This window comes from Dreissena polymorpha, chromosome 11 (genome assembly GCF_020536995.1).
Source record: "Dreissena polymorpha isolate Duluth1 chromosome 11, UMN_Dpol_1.0, whole genome shotgun sequence".
NCBI classification, from domain to species: domain Eukaryota; kingdom Metazoa; phylum Mollusca; class Bivalvia; order Myida; family Dreissenidae; genus Dreissena; species Dreissena polymorpha.
Window position 1 is genome coordinate 6,188,138 of NC_068365.1, and position 16,815 is coordinate 6,204,952.

General features: G+C 36.2%; 1 protein-coding gene and 1 long non-coding RNA gene across 5 annotated transcripts in view; both read left to right on the forward strand.

The window, feature by feature from the left end:
* Positions 1–11,218: 11,218 nt before the first annotated feature.
* On the forward strand, positions 11,219–13,582 carry LOC127850061 (uncharacterized). Its single transcript, XR_008035044.1, has 3 exons — positions 11,219–11,451; positions 12,261–12,518; positions 13,352–13,582. It is a non-coding gene; the product is annotated as an uncharacterized LOC127850061 (long non-coding RNA).
* A 387-nt stretch (positions 13,583–13,969) lies between these two features.
* LOC127850058 (histone-lysine N-methyltransferase SETMAR-like) overlaps positions 13,970–16,815 on the forward strand; it is a 146,137-nt gene continuing 143,291 nt past the window's right edge. For 2 of the 4 annotated variants that reach the window (XM_052382810.1, XM_052382809.1), the window contains exons 1-2: positions 13,970–14,230; positions 14,801–14,932. In XM_052382810.1, coding sequence (XP_052238770.1) covers positions 14,216–14,230; positions 14,801–14,932 — 147 coding nt within the window. In that variant the 5' untranslated portion in view covers positions 13,970–14,215. Of the gene's footprint in view, positions 14,231–14,800; positions 14,933–15,892; positions 16,287–16,815 lie in introns of those variants that run through there. The other 2 variants (XM_052382807.1, XM_052382808.1) reach the window with 2 other exon arrangements.

Here is a 16,815-nt window from a genome sequence, read left to right on the forward strand (position 1 = left end):
GTGCATCAATTTTATTCAGGTATTTTACTTTATAAGATGAATAGGTTAACGTATGACATAAAAGAGGCGAAATACTTTCAAGTGCATTCATCAGGAAAAACACATTTATATCTAGAGTTTTAAAAACAACATCAATACCATAAATAAGATATACCTATTTTTGGTGTAATTTTTATTTCGAAATATATTTAATAATTACCACAAGTGTGCACTAAACATCATATATTATTCATCGTCTACTTTATCCTTTATTCGCGGGTGTTTTTAACCATGCTACCACTGATTTATGGCATCAGGAAGACGTACGTGTAAATTATTGCAAACGCTAACATGTTATTACTTCTTATATGTATATGCGTACATATACTTATATTAAAATTATGCTTTACTATATTCCGCAGAAGGCAAGCAGTTTGAGGTATGCGTCCTTGTTCGATGTACGCGAAATCGCTGGAAATGTCCAGATTCTACTTGTATGTGTTTATCATGGATAATGATACACTTATGATCGTATTAGTTAATGCAGAGCAAATCATATGAATCGGGTCGGCACCATACAAACAAAAACATTTGAGAAATTTAAGTCTCTTAAAAAACAACAAAAATATAATTCATAATTTTCAGAAATGCTTTAGTTAAGAAAAGCTATTTTAAATATAATTATTTCAGCTTATAGTATGTCAACATATTGTTTAACGCAAGATTAATGATATGGTATTAATTAATATAATTCTTTGCTTAGATGCTGTATTGCTAGTTTTGGTGAATAAATGTAAATTAGAAACAAAAACGCTTGAAACATTGTTTGGTAGTTCATATGCATGTTTACATTATAAATCATAACTTTCTGTAACATTTCATTGGATCACACATTATCCTGTCGACCATGTTTTGCAACGAACTGGGATCATTTATGAGCTCTGTAAATGTATCATTAGCATATCAATGCAAGTTTCATGAAGATTTGAAACAACATATGGCTTCAAGAGTGATCACAAGCTTTCAATTAAGCCATATGCGGAAAACGGCCTAACTACTATACAAGGAGACAAAGTACGAATCAGCATGATTAGCAATATTTCAAATTTACAAACAATGTCCCACTTTTCTGACCAACAGAGTGGTTTCAACCGATTACAATTAACGTTTTATGTCATTTTAGTTTAATAACACTAATAGAGTCCCTGAACAGTCATTCCTGATGCTAAATATGAAATTATGCGCAGGTCGACCCTATGGGGATACATCACATACAGTTTCAATTTTGATCATAAGGCGCTGATTAATCGGAAAAAAACAATAGTCGATATAAACGATATATTTGTGATCAAAGTGGAATGATTTTATGAATTTTTATAGTAGCGGATTATGATGTGAACCCTATCAAACAGACATGATATAAATGTTTATAAAATAAACTATCATCTGATTATGATATTTCAGGCACAAACGTATTATTATTTAAAGCAAAATCACTAAAGCAGAATGACCTTAAAAATGAGGATATAAATCATTACGATAGCTGCATAAAGAGTCGTATCAGATTTGGATTATTATGGCTATTTAATGAGCTCTCGCTTGAAAACGAAACAATTTAGCTTCACTATTCAAATGACAATTATTCCCGAAATTGTGATGGTGACAATATCGGACAATATATACAGCACCACACTACAAGTCATTAGAGTAAGTCGTATTACATCCAAAATATGATACTCACTGAGCACTGTCTGGTGAAGAACGATAGCTATAAATAGACTATAATCATGTTCTTATGATAATTATACCATTGAAACTGAGCACTTCTATACATTGTGTTATTTCCTCAAAAATACCGTTTTGTTTAAAGAAACATTACTATTCAAAATCAACGAAAATGTCGTACAATTGTTTGTAAAATAAACTTAACCAATCAAAAATCAGTGTTCCTTATGGCAATTGCCGAAATTTCAACGTCAGATGTGGTCTGGTAAAATAGAGGTTTGTAGATACAAAATGCTCGTTTTTATTATTGTTTTGCATATCTATTCAAACGACACATGAACACTTAAATGTTGTTCATGTGTCGTTTGAATAGATATATTCGCGGGAATTAATTGTGGCTACAAATAAATAAACACGAGCATTTAGTATCTACGAAAATCTATGTAATCATACCTCATCTAGCATTGAAATTTTGGCTATTGCTATAAGGAACGCTGATTGTTAAGGTGTTTACTTTATTTTACGAAATACTTTACGAAATTCTCGTTGATTTTGAGCGTTATAGAGACTTTAATTTTCTTCAGTGTACTTAAATACTAAAAACGTAGTAAAATGTTTTACTAAACTCGCTATGTGTATTATAAAATAACAACGTAAGGAATAGGAAAAAATTTATGACATACCACAACATTAATCAGTCCATTATCACCGCTATAACTTGAAGGAGACTATGTCTCCCAGACATATTTCACCTTATTATGAACAGTGATCACAAATTGTGTGTTTCCACGATTGCAATCCGGGCCTAATAATTCAACAAGTAAACACTTGGTTAAAGATACACAATGCTTAAATTCAAGTTAATTTGCTAATCCATTTTTCATTGTCCTAACGCATGTTATAGATATAGCTTTCATAGAGAGAGTAAATTGCAATAAACCATGACACATTTAACAACATTGTTAAGATTTTGAAAGACTGATTCCTTATGGAAAGACTAACACAGTTCGTGTCTGAATGTAAATTTAGAATACAATAGATATGTATATGACATTTTGTTCGCGCACAGCAAATGAATACTCATTTTCTTTTTAATAACTGATATGTTAAAATAATTATATTTAGTAATTATAGCAACAGCATTAATATTCAGCACCTCTACCAAACATGAACAATCGATACCTATCAACCAAAACACGAAGTAGAAATATCACTGACGGTGATTTATACCCGCACATATCGCTTTGGGACTGATGCAAAGGCTTAACGTTTTGATGTTTGAAGCGTGTTTGCAAATTAATATATCTTAAAGAATATGTTTGTATTAAACATTTCAATTTAATTGATTCATTTTTATCAAAAGGATATGATGTTGACAAACTTAAAAACACATGCTTGTTGTTTTTCGATTCACTTTATCTTTCTTCTCTTCAAATTTTGAATTGTTAATGGAGTTAGTATTTTATATGTTTGATTCTATAAATTTGTATAAACAAAGCTAGTTTTATTTGTAATTCGACAGCGGTGTCTCTTGAATAGTTTTTATTTTACAGAACTGCCTCTTGAATTATATTGGATGTTTTTGACGTCATCGTGTCATCGCTTCTAAATTACGTCATCCGACCCACTTTCACGGTTTTGGGCAAATGCACCGGTCATCGGGTTCATATCGTGAAACTGTAGTAAAATTTTCTCCCTGACGGCGTTTCTTCTTTGATTTATTATTTTAGCAGTCACATTAACAACCAAGCTATGTGATATGGATATTTTTCACCCATTATTGCTGCTTCTTCCTGTATGTGCATGATGATGATCAGAAATATTAACTATATGATGCTGTTTTCTCAAATCTTTTTCTAAAAAGAAGGGATGTAGTTGATACTTCTTCGTAATTTCGTTTCATCGTTCCTCAAAATGCTGTAACTCTGTTACTCTGGTCTCCTTTTTACCATTGAGTAATTAAATGGTTATTATATTGAATGCGTTTTAATGCACTTGTATTATTGTTAAAATTGAGTTGAAATGCTATGAGGTTAAACAAAATTTACACTTATATGTAACATTGAATATTGCTGGGCCAAGTGTGAGGTTGAGCGCTCTTAAACCGGTTTTAAACCCATACTGTTTTGCATCGACCGTTCAAAGGCGGTGACCTCATCTTTTTTCTTCTATTTTATAAGACGGTACTGATAAATCCTTAAATGAAATACGTACTGTTATACATGTTTGCAATTATTGCAAGACTTAATGTAAAATTTGATAAAACAAATGATGTATGGATTGGCAAGCACAAATATAGTATTTACAACATTTAACCAGAATGGAAATTAATTGAATGCAACACAACTTTCAGATGCTTGGGTTAAATTTCCATGTTGAACTGTCAACAATTGTTAAAATGATTACGGTGAGAAAATTGTTAAAATGGAAAATATTCTAAAAATTGGAAAATAACAATTTCAACATTATTTGGAAAAAGTGTACTTGTGAACACGCTTATTGTTTTATTATTCAATCATTTGTTCATACCCACCCACCCAATACAATTTTTAATAATATTAAGCTTTCTATTATGAATTATATTTGGGACGGGCAAAGTAAAATCAGGTGTTCAACACACGTATAGGAATATAGTGTAAGAGGTTTAAAAAGGTTGATTCATTTATTCCAGCATGAAAGGTATATGGTAACAAACAACTCGACCCACTTAGGTGAAATCGGAAAGATAGCACAAGACTTAACGTATAAATACGTATAAACTCTTTAACAGCAGCTAACAATATGCCTGAAATATATCTAACATAATTTTCAAACCGATTTTGAGTAGATGTTTTAACAAGCTTCTCACTTTTTTGTGAAAAATTCGAAGTAAACACAGAAGAGTTCTTGTATTATCCACTTTTTTATATAATCAAACTATATTGATAGAATATACATGTTTTTCTTCAAATCAAGGTTTGTTGCTGGAATCATTGAATAGGTGATATATTAAAACTGGAACATGTATTACTGTTACGGAATAAAATAAAATGTACCATTTTAACATAAGTTTCCTTCATTATACAGGGGGACAAGAGGGAAAAACAAAGATACATTTATGAAACAAATTGTATACTTTGCCCCACCCAACAAATTATCAATCCCTTATTACCCCCAGTAATGAAACTTATACCGAAAAAAAGAATCATGGACAAAACGACTATGTACCATTCTAAATACAAATAATGAACAAGCATCAGTAAAAGCAACACGGTCTACTTAATTCAATGCCATAACTAATGAAAAAGAATGGAATAGCATATTTCAGCTACCCTTTGTAATCAATGATGTAAAAGTTTAATAATGCAAAATTATTAACAGGATACTTGGAACAAAAGAAATTTGAATAACATGAAAATTACTGATGATCAATTTTGTCCTGTTTTTAAGAATATAATTGAACATTTATTCTTGGAATGTCATATATCGAAAGCAATTATTGATGAAATGTTACCAGGAAAATCTTTCCCTTTATGGATTTGACAACTGTTTTTCTTGGATATGTAACGAAGTACGCTACAACAATACATATTGTTATTTTGTTTATAAAGCTATACATATACAAGTGTAAAATAAATAAATGCATTCCATGTATTACAGGAGCCAAGAAGTAAATAAAGAATGAAAACGATAACTTGAAAAAACTATCAAACAATTTTCAAAAACAATAATTCAGAATCCTGTCATAGTGAATAATAAACTATTTAAGACATTGTCTCACAAACCTAGAATTTAAACTTGATGATTTGTGTAGTTGTTTTTACAAATGTTTACAAATGCTATTTATTGCCTACCGTTATTTAACAAAATTAATTGAAGAACCCATGTGTCATAAACTATAATTATATTCAACTACTTGTGTTTCTCAATGCCTTTTTCATCTGTTGTTACAACTTTTACAACAGTATGTGTATATACAAACTGAACATATCTATATAATTATATGCGCCTCGTAATATTCGCTCATGCTTTGTTTATCCGTTAGTACGATATATACATCCGAGTGTGTTATACACTAGAAAATGTCCTGTTTTATTTCTGGAACGTTTTTTTTTTTTTTTTCAAAACAAATTCACATATATTATATAGATAACCTAGGCTGTGTTGCATAAATAACATTAGTGTGTTTGTATTCAAACTGTATATGCATTTGGCTGAAATCTTGGAATAAAATAGGTTGAAACAAAAAAAAAACAGTTAAATTATGTGGGGTCTGAGTTGAGCGCCTTAGGGCCCTACTGTTGATGTTGTCGGAAACATTACTAAAGGAAGTAAAAAGTCAAAGACGGAGGATTATAAGGATAATTAAGTGCTTACTGTAAGTAATGTTTATATAGCGATCGCATTGTGTGCATCAGTTGGTACATACGGAAACTTTTTCGATCCATACATGCTGCAGATTTTGATGGTCAAAACTTCTTTACTGGAATTATATGATTATTTTAAGATTGCAAAAAGGGATATCAAACAAACCACTATTTCTGCTGTATATCCTAAGACATTTTGTTATGTTATGCCGTCTGAATAAACTTGAGTATGCAGTACAAGACTTATCAACTATAACCTTGCACGTGTAAATTGTTTTCATACACGCATTTAGCAAGTACCTAGTTTTTAAATAAAACAGTTAAAAGAAGCTACTAAAGTATCGTGCATGTAGCCCTGATACACATGCAAAATAAGCAACTTAATTCATTCTCACATAAGCATTATGTAGAGAATATTAGTCAGATCATATACAGAACTGCCATTTAAGAGCATTCGTTGCTCAACCTCTATCGATACATGTCTCACGCGGCTACTTATCTTCTGCAGGATGAAATCCGTGTCATCCACCTCTCCATTATCATCCCTAGATTGCACGGCTCTGATCAACCTCTCCAGCCCCAGCATCTCTATCTTAATTCTTTTCTTGCTGAACCACATCATCGGCTCTGGGGACGCGACAATGGCCTTTCGTATCGTCTCCAGTCTCAGTATTACATTGGGGCCTTCCTCTAGCATGTCCGTGATACATAATATCCATTTATTTTGCTGGCAATCACGCATACCGCATGCTTCCATTAGATTTCTCTCAGGAATCATGTAATAGCAAAGTTTTTTTTTTCTCAATAGCTGTCCTTAGTTGTCTCAGTCCATCATGCAACCAGTAAAGTAAGCTGCGTGAATAAAACATTACTTGTGGAGTGTTTTTTGCTTGCCATAATATGATGTGTTTCAACAAGTACGGTGTTATTTCTTTATTATTGGGCTTCATTATATCTTTGAGGATCATTTTAAGAATGACATATACGTTTGCTTGTGTGTCATTAAGGTTGTTTACAAGTTCTGTCTCACCGGTGTTGAAGCAAATCCTCCACTCCATGTGCTTGAATTCACCTCCCTTAAATCTTACCGGGGTTAAATAGGCTCCTAATGATACGACTGTCCGAACTATGGTTGGTTATGGCAAATAACGTCTTTTGGCAGCCCATCTCTGTAGGAATCTGGGGCAGTAACAGGGTAGTGCGATTACTCTGTCCACATGAATTACAACTCCAAATGTCTTCTGTGTCGACGCCCCGGCTCGTTCATGATGCTCCACTGATAAATTACCTGTTGATGAAATTTTCGAAATTTCATCTAGCAATAAGCTACTACTTAATAAAACGTCCACAAATCCATTTTCACACAGAGCCTTTACAATAAAATCATTACCTGTTTGAGCTGGTCTCTCCTGTAACAGTCTGCAATGTCCTAGGTATACGCGACATTGTACAGGCTGTTGTATGTGAGAGTATGAGAACGCTTTCAGACCATTTCTGACCCGAGAGTGACGACTATACGGACTGCATTGTCTGGGATCACTTCCAGCCTCTGACTTACCTGGGAGTGATAACTGTATAGGCTTCTTTGTCTGGAAACACATTTAGTCTCCGACTTATCTGAGAATGACACATTCACCAACTGCTCTGTCTGGGAACGCTTTCAGTCTCTGACTATCCTAAGAATTACAACTATATAGGCTTCAATGTCTTGGAAAGCTTCAGGTATCTGACTTACCCGAGTGGCAGCTGTATTGACTGTTGTGCCTCAAAACACATTCAGTCTCTGACTTATCCGAGCGTGACAACTGTACATCTGCTGTGTATGAGATCGCGTCTACTTCTACTGCAGCTACTATTTCTACTACTACAACTACTAATACTGCTACTGCTGCTGCTATTGCCGCTACTGCGGATACTGCTACTGCTACTGCTGCTACTGTTGCTACTGATGCTGTTGTTTCTGCTTCTACTGCAGCTACTACTACTACTACTACAACAACAAGTACTAATACTGTTACTACTGATATTACTGCTACTGCTGCTAATGTTGCTACTGCTGATGCTACTGCTGCTACTGCTACTGCTGCTGCTGATGCTGCTACTGCTGCTGCTGATACTGATGATGCTGCTAATGCTGCTACTGCTTCTACTGCAACTACTTCTACTACTACAACAACTACTTCTACTGCTACTGCTGCTGCTGCTACCGATGCTGCTGCTACTGATGCTGCTACTACTGCTACTTCTGCTTCTACTGCAGCTACTACTACTACTACAACAACTACTAATACTGCTACTGCATCTGCTACTGTCGCTACTGCTGATACTGCTAGTGCTGCTGCTGCTACTGCTTCTACTTCAGCTACTACTACTACTACAACAACTATTACTACTGCTACTGTTGGTGGTGCTGCAACTGCTACTACACTGCTACTGCTACTATTACTACTCCTGATTCTGCTACTAGTACAACTACTACTACCACTACCACCACTCTCGAAAGAATGTCGCGAGAATGTTGAGTGTCGCGCTCGATGGTCGACACACGACATTCTCGCGACATTCTCTCGACGCTCAATACGACGCGCGACAAATCAGTCGACAGTCAAGATTTTCTGCATTTTTTTTTCTAAAACCCAGCGCGATATGCGACACTCAAATATTGACTGTCGACTGATTTGTCGCGCGTCGAGAGAGGGTCGAGAGAATGTCGCTTGAATGTCGTGTGTCGACCTTGAAGGTCGACACGCGACACTCAACTTGGCACTGTCCGGATTCCGTAGTATACCCCCTGAAATGTGGATACGGGATGTCACCTATTTTCTCCTGTAACAGTCTGCAATGTCCTAGGTATACGCGTGATTGTACAGGCTGTTGTATGTGAGAGTATGAGAACGCTTTCAGACCATTTCTGACAAGAGAGTGACGACTATACGGACTGCAATGTCTGGGATCACTTCCAGCCTCTGACTTACCTGGGAGTGATAACTGTATAGGCTTCTTTGTCTGGAAACACATTTAGTCTCCGACTTATCTGAGAGTGACACATTCACCAACTGCTCTGTGAGGGAACGCTTTCAGTCTCTGACTATCCTAAGAATTACAACTATATAGGCTTCGATGTCTTGGTAAGCTTCAGGTATCTGACTTACCCGAGTGGCAGCTGTATTGACTGTTGTGCCTCAAAACACATTCAGTCTCTGACTTATCCGAGCGTGACAACTGTACATCTGCTGTGTATGAGATCGCGTCTACTTCTACTGCAGCTACTACTTCTACTACTACAATTACTAATACTGCTACTGCTGCTGCTACTGCCGCTACTGCGGATACTGCTACTGCTACTGCTGCTACTGTTGTTACTGATGCTGTTGTTACTGCTTCTACTGCAGCTACTACTACTACTATTACAACAAGTACTAATACTGTTACTACTGCTATTACTGCTACTGCTGCTAATGTTGCTACTGCTGATGCTACTGCTGCTACTGCTACCGCTGCTGCTGATGCTGCTACTCCTGCTGCTTATACTGATGATGCTGATAATGCTGCTACTGCTTCTTTTGCAACTACTTCTACTACTACAACAACTACTTCTACTGCTACTGCTGCTGCTGCTACTGATGCTGCTGCAACTGATGCTGCTGCTACTGATGCTGCTACTACTGCTACTTCTGCTTCTACTGCAGCTACTACTACTACTACAACAACTACTAATACTGCTACTGCTGCTGCTACTGCCGCTACTGCTGATACTGCTACTGCTGCTGCTATTGCTTCTACTTCAGCTACTACTACTACTACAACAACTATTACTACTGCTACTGTTGGTGGTGCTGCAACTGCTACTACACTGCTACTGCTACTATTACTACTCATGATTCTGCTACTACTACAACTACTACTACCACTACCACCACTCTCGAGAGAATGTCGCGAAAATGTCGAGTGTCGCGCTCGATGGTCGACACACGACATTCTCGCGACATTCTCTCGACGCTCAATACGACGCGCGACAAAACAGTCGACAGTCAAGATTTTCTGCATTTTTTTTTCTAAAACCGAGCGCGATATGCGACACTCAAATATTGACTGTCGACTGATTTGTCGCGCGTCGAGAGAGCGTCGAGAGAATGTCGCTTGAATGTCGTGTGTCGACCTTGAAGGATTCCGTAGTATAACCCCTGAAATGTGGATACGGGATGTCACCTATTTTCGCGATGTACGCGCAAAGATTGTTCCATGCAACACTTTCTGGGTATTGTGAAAAAGTAACAGAATTTTCTTTAAAATGAATCAAATACATGAAAGTATGTGTTTACACTAGCGCAGTGGTCTGCAATTTATGTGCAAGTTTAATGAAGAGTATCGAACAAATGCACGGCATTGGCATACATTTGGATTATTTCAGTTGAAGTAAGATTTTTAAATGCATTAAACTGTTTTTCCTTATTTTAGTCGTGTCTGTAATTATTTTCAAGCGGAGTTATGTTAGTAAAACAAAATACTCGGAGCGCATGCGTGTGACATCATCACGAGAGCCGCGTTCTTAATGTTAACAAAGTGATCGAAAGTAGGTCATACTCGAAATAAGGAAATCGTACGATAATTGTAAAAAGTATTTTTTTTTTATTTTGAGTACTCATGTTAAATGTATATATGTTTTTTGTATGAATCATGGACAAATAGTTCGAACGATATTAATTAATGTGGATAGTTACTTTTCAGCTTTTAAAAAGCAATTTTCAGCATAAAACAATAATGTCGAAGCTTATTGTATTGAAATTAAAAAAAACAATACGATGACACAATTTTCTTGTTAAAACTCGATCATACATTTTTAATTTCACAGATGATTTTTATATCTGTGCCACATAATTATGAGGGCATGGGTCTCCAGTATGTAACACATTTAATCCCGATAAATTGATAAAAGGGATATTATCCCCTTGTATAAAATAGGCACTGTTACCGATGTAAATATCTATAGAGGGTTGACTCTAGTCAGTTGTTTTTAAAAAATGTTCACATCAATATCGAAATGATAAGAGATAGATAATGTACTTACGTTATGTTACTAACTGTCGTTTTATGGAAACTATTCATAAAACACACTGTAAATATATTTACAGTGTATACACGCATCAGTATTATATTTGAAACTCACATATCAACTTTGACTGTTTTAGTGTATTTATATAAAAAAGAGAAATGTTTGAACACTTTAAGCATAATTTTCGCGTTTTTTCCCGCGTTTTCTGCGCTAAATAAAAGTTGTCTTACATGAAACAATTGGTTCTTCTTGATGTGTTGATTTCAGTACGGTCATTTCAACATCATTCTGCGGGATTTTATAATTAAGAGGCAAAGCGGGGAGCCAGCAAGGAAGAAAATTGTGCAAGTAGAAGATTGTGTAACGATTCTTTAATTGATGTCATTGTCGTTGTTTATGGGTAAATAATCGTGTGTGCGTTTATGTGTGGACCAGATATGGTATGTTCCCCTGTTTTAATTAATGTGGTAACCGCTCCTTCCAACTGCTTTGTATCTAACCCTCGGGGACAATTGTGTAATTCATAGCAACAAGGTGATGTTGTGACGTGGTAGCTACTCGTGGAATTCATGGTAACGACATCTCATCAGAATGCACGTTGTATAGCGTATGTTTAGTAACGCCTTGTTAGGTTGATCACACAAATTATCAAATCGGTAAAATACCTTACAAAATAGTGGAACAACATAAATTAAACATGCACATGTCATGTCTGTTCCGCCGATGGCTTATGACGATGGTTCTTCTGCATTTAACTTAAAATCTTGCTGCTGCTCATGTTTGTATTTTTGTAATTTGTTAAATCAGAAAACAAACAAAGTGTGAGTCGGAGTTCGATAATTTGTTTGTCTACAATAAGGAACTCACAGACACGATTATCTCTCTTGCTGTTGATGTTCTTGGTGAGTTATTAACAATTATGTGTCTTGTTGACTCTGTATAATGTGTCTGTGACTAAGCTTTATTGGTATTTCAAGAACAGAGAAAACTGACGTTGTACATATTGTGTATGGAATATAGCACGTAAAATAATGGTCTGATTTTACACGATATGGGCAGAAAATGCCTATTTAAGAATCGAGCATTTTTATAGTCAGTTTCTCTAATAGAGATTAAATGGTTTCTCAATCAAACATTATTTCTTTTTTGCATCCTAGGTCTTTCCCGCGAACCCCTTTTGGAGATGCTGGGGAAATACTGCTAGACCTACTTACAGAAACGAGGCTATGACGAAATGCTGCGAAATCTTGGTAACAATATTATAAATCAGGATCAGGATTCCATATACGCGCTCCAAAAGCGAGATTTCCCAGATGTTGTTGCGCCATATTTTCGGTGCGATGAAGATTCGACGACCGACAGAATGAGCCTGCAGTATGACTCAAAGCGTTCGGGTCTTCATTCTGTGGTGAAAGGTACGTATGCGCGTAAATTGTGAAATCATTCTGCTCATGTAATCTAGTAAAGATGTATTCAACAGTCAACACGTCACAGTGTGTGACATTGTTTGACACAGTTTTGCTTTGTAAGAAATGCTAAACCTTAAACATTAAACGGACTCTTCTTAATTTCTCCTTATTTCAACTGAGTATCAGCATCAATGTCTTGTGAGGTCGCAGTGGTGAAGCGGATATGGTGTCCGCCTAGCGATCGGGAGGTCGCCGGTTCTATCCCCACTGGAGCACTTTTCATGAAAGATTTTTTCTATTAAGAAGTAGCATGGTGCAAAATTTTCTGAATATGTCCTTATTATAGGGGCATATCAATGGCATTCACCCTATATTCAAATGTAAACACGTACATTAACATTGCTAATTACCAATATGAATATTTGAATTGCAGCATAAAATAGGACTCCCGAAAACAATGCTAAACTATTATTCGATATATGATTCAAACGAGATGCAGCAGAGTTTCGGTTTCAGTTTCGATATTTGTATTATCCAAATTGCGTGGAACTTGGTATTATAGAATCGAATTATGTTCGATTACTTGTTGTTTTCTTGCTTCGACTGCCGTTTCTTCAGTTTAAACCGCGTGATCCGATTATTTTAATATTAATAAAAAAAACGGCTCGGCTAAGCGCGCCGATATTTTTGCTATTGGCCCGCTAGATATGATTAATGGCCCGCTCGCGACGTCATTTTGTTACTATTTATAGTAAGGATATGTATTATAAATGATTTACAATAATTATCCTCGATACGCTCTTTTCAAGTATAACTTAACTGGCAAAATGATTGCACAGGAAGTACATCGAGAACAACGTGCGCGCAAGTATGACTGGCTCGGAAATCCCCACCCGCCGGGCGTCCGCTTGATCGCGGCGTGGGAGGGGTGTATTCGGTGCTCCGGGACCGGATATTCCGGTTGCAGCGGGAGCTGGGCAATGAGCGGCGGCGGAGCGACGCCTTCTACCGGACCTTCCTCCCAAAAGCCGCCATCGATCTGGTGTATCGAGACATGTCGCCGAATGGAGGAACACTGCCATTTATATTCGACGGCATGATTTGTTTTTTTTTTTTAGTTTTGTTAAATTACGTTTTCGTAGACACAACCATTATTTATTACACTTTTTTAAGGAAATTTTAGGAATTTTAGTCGGTCCTTTGCCGATGCTTTGCTGAAGTCGTCATATTTAAACCTTAATAAATGCTTTGGAACTTTATCATAAACATTCGCCATTCAATTAAATTAATTGATACTTACATAAAAGAAATGTAATTCATATACACATGATTCTATTGCTTTATCGAAAGCATGTCAAAATACCCCCCCCCAATAACCCTTGCAAAACGCAGCACAAAAAAACACCTTATTTTCTGTTTGCGGGTAAATATAATTTTCATTTTGCCAGTTTTCTATTTATCTTTTTAATTGAACGAGTATCTTAGCGGGGGAGGGGGGGGGGGGGTCTAGCATTATATTTTGGGAACCAATTAATTTTTCATAGTATTGTATTTTTAGAATTCTACCAGCAGGCGACAGCGCTGTTCTTGACGTCGTTTATTTCCTGCCTATGGTGGCCTTGTGCGCCCCCAGTGACGTCATAAATCTCCTCAACACGCTATAGACGACTTTTGACAATATCACGAAGATTCACACTTTAATAATGGTCGACTTTTCTGTAAAATGTTCAGAAACATTTATTGATACTATCTATAATGGCTCTAAAGTTGTGATTGCTTTACGTGGAAACATTACAGGTTTACAAGTACATGTACATCCATTCACTGACATCGTCATTACTTGCATAAAAAGGCAGTATAAACAATTTGTATCACGAACCCTGGATGACATTCTATCATGAAAATGGCATTTACATTGTTTTAATCTAATGTAAATTTGTACATTTCTTCACACTTAATTTAGTTTGCAATAAGGCGGATTAAAAGCGCTCTGGAAAACAGGGCTTTATGCATGTGCGGAAAGTGTTCACAATTAGCCTATGCAGTCGGCACAGGTTAATCGGGTGCACCACTTACCGCCTCAACTTGACTTTCGCTAGAAAAAGACTTTCTTTAAGACAAAAATACCATAAAACCGGAAAGTGACGTCACTGATAAGCGTTGGAGGACAAAACCGGCTAATCTTGGACGACACATTACGCACATGCATAAGCCCCGTTTTCCCAGAGCAAGGCTCAAACATTTAGGTGACTGATTCTCGAACGAACGCAATCTTACTCATATTTCAGGTCGAGTCTGTCGGGGACGCCTATCTGGCCGTTGCCGGCGTCGGCATCAGTGAGAAGAGGGAGCAGCATGTGGAGAGGGTCGCCATAACCGCTCGGAACCTAACCTCGCCCCTGTATGGTGAATCTATCCAGGTAATGTGGTGTTTGGTTCTTAATTATTTAGAATTGCTATCTATAATGGCTGTCGCCAACACAGCATTGGGCATGCGCATTACGGGAGGGACTTGACATCGCCGCTTGATTGCAAATCTATTCAAGTAATGGTGTGTTTGATATTTTATCATTTAAAAATCGTAGAATGGATGGCCACATGGTGATAATTTCGTAACAATGATGTAGACGTCATTTTTGATATTTTGTTCGATTCTTTCATTTTAAACGCCACCGCTAGATGGCGAATATATCCAGGCAATATTCTGTTTGATATTCTGTTATTTAGAATAGCTGTTTATCATGTTCGTGGTTATAACTAAGCAACGATTATGATGACGTCATTTAAAGTATTTTCTCTTCAATCTTAAATCGCCAATGGTATAACAATCATTATTGAATGCGATGCCTATACTAGATTGTTATTTTAAAGAGACTTCCTTTAAAGCGGGTATATACGATTTTTTTATATGTGTTTAATTGTAATATATTGATAAAATATGTTACAATAACACAAAATAGGCAAGAAAAATTATACATTAAAGCCGAATTTCATAAAATGCAGCAAAGAAAAATTAGCGCCCCGAGCCGATAGTGACGTACATATTTTCCTACAATAACCGAAGCATTCGTCTTTGTATTATAAACCCTTAAACTACGAGGAGTGTTCCAGAAGTTCCTGGATTTTCACTATAACTTATTAGTTTGCTGGTAAAAGTCAATGAAATTTACATATTATATAAACCAATTATCACGGACTTTATATATAAGCTAAAAATGCATGAATTCCATAAATCGCGTTTGAAACGCGTTGCCATAGAGACCTCAGTAACGACATACGGCGCACGCCTGTATTTTATTATAAGTATGAGCGTTACGCGAATTTAAATTTGGTTTAAATGTCGTTGATAAACATAATTTACGGCAAATTTCACGTTACAGCGCCCAAGTCCTCCTTACAGCCCGGATTTGGCCCCTATGGACTTCCGCGTCTTCCCGGAAGTTAAATCACAGTTGCGCGGTATTCGCTTTGCAAGTAAACAGGAACTTACAGTTGCAGCAAAGCGAATCGTGTCGTCTTTTGACGCTGACTGGTATAGAGACACTTTTGACAAGTGGATTTCCCGACACATACAGTGCATTCGCGTTGGAGGTGATTATGTGGAAAAGATTTGACAGTTGTTAACTTCATAACGTCATTGACGTTGAACAGAAACGTTACACGTGCGTCGGTGTGCGCATTGTGCACATGTTTAAATCTCTGATATATATTTATTGTTTTATGTAATTCCATGATATTTGGAGAGTATATTTGGAAAGGACGAAATATTCTTAACATGCTATTTGTTTGTCCATTTATGTTACCAAATGAAAGTTATAGCGAAAATCCACGAACTTCTGAAACACCCCTCGTAAGTTTAGATGCACATCGTACATGTATGGTATACATGCTGGCGAATTCGGTTGTACAGCCGTTTTCAATTTCAGAATTAAATATCTGGCTTATTTCGCATTTTTCGACACATGTTCTTCTTAACTTTTATTGTAATTTATATTGAAATATATATATAATAAGTTTTTTACACAGTTTATATAAATTCATAAATATTTGACAAAATCGTATATACCCGCTTTAAATGAAAATGCTTCAAATGCGGAAAGTTTCGTCACTGATTAGCACGTGCGGATTGCTATGGGACGACTAATAATGTCCAGGCGTTTTAATATTCAAGGTTTTCTACAAATTTGAGCTTAAATCTAAAAGTTCGAATCTTTTTGTACACCAGTGATAAATGTCTTTTTTTTCCATCAAGATTCTTGTGAATAAATGGTTCTCTTTCGAAAAGCGGGGGGAAATCGAGTTG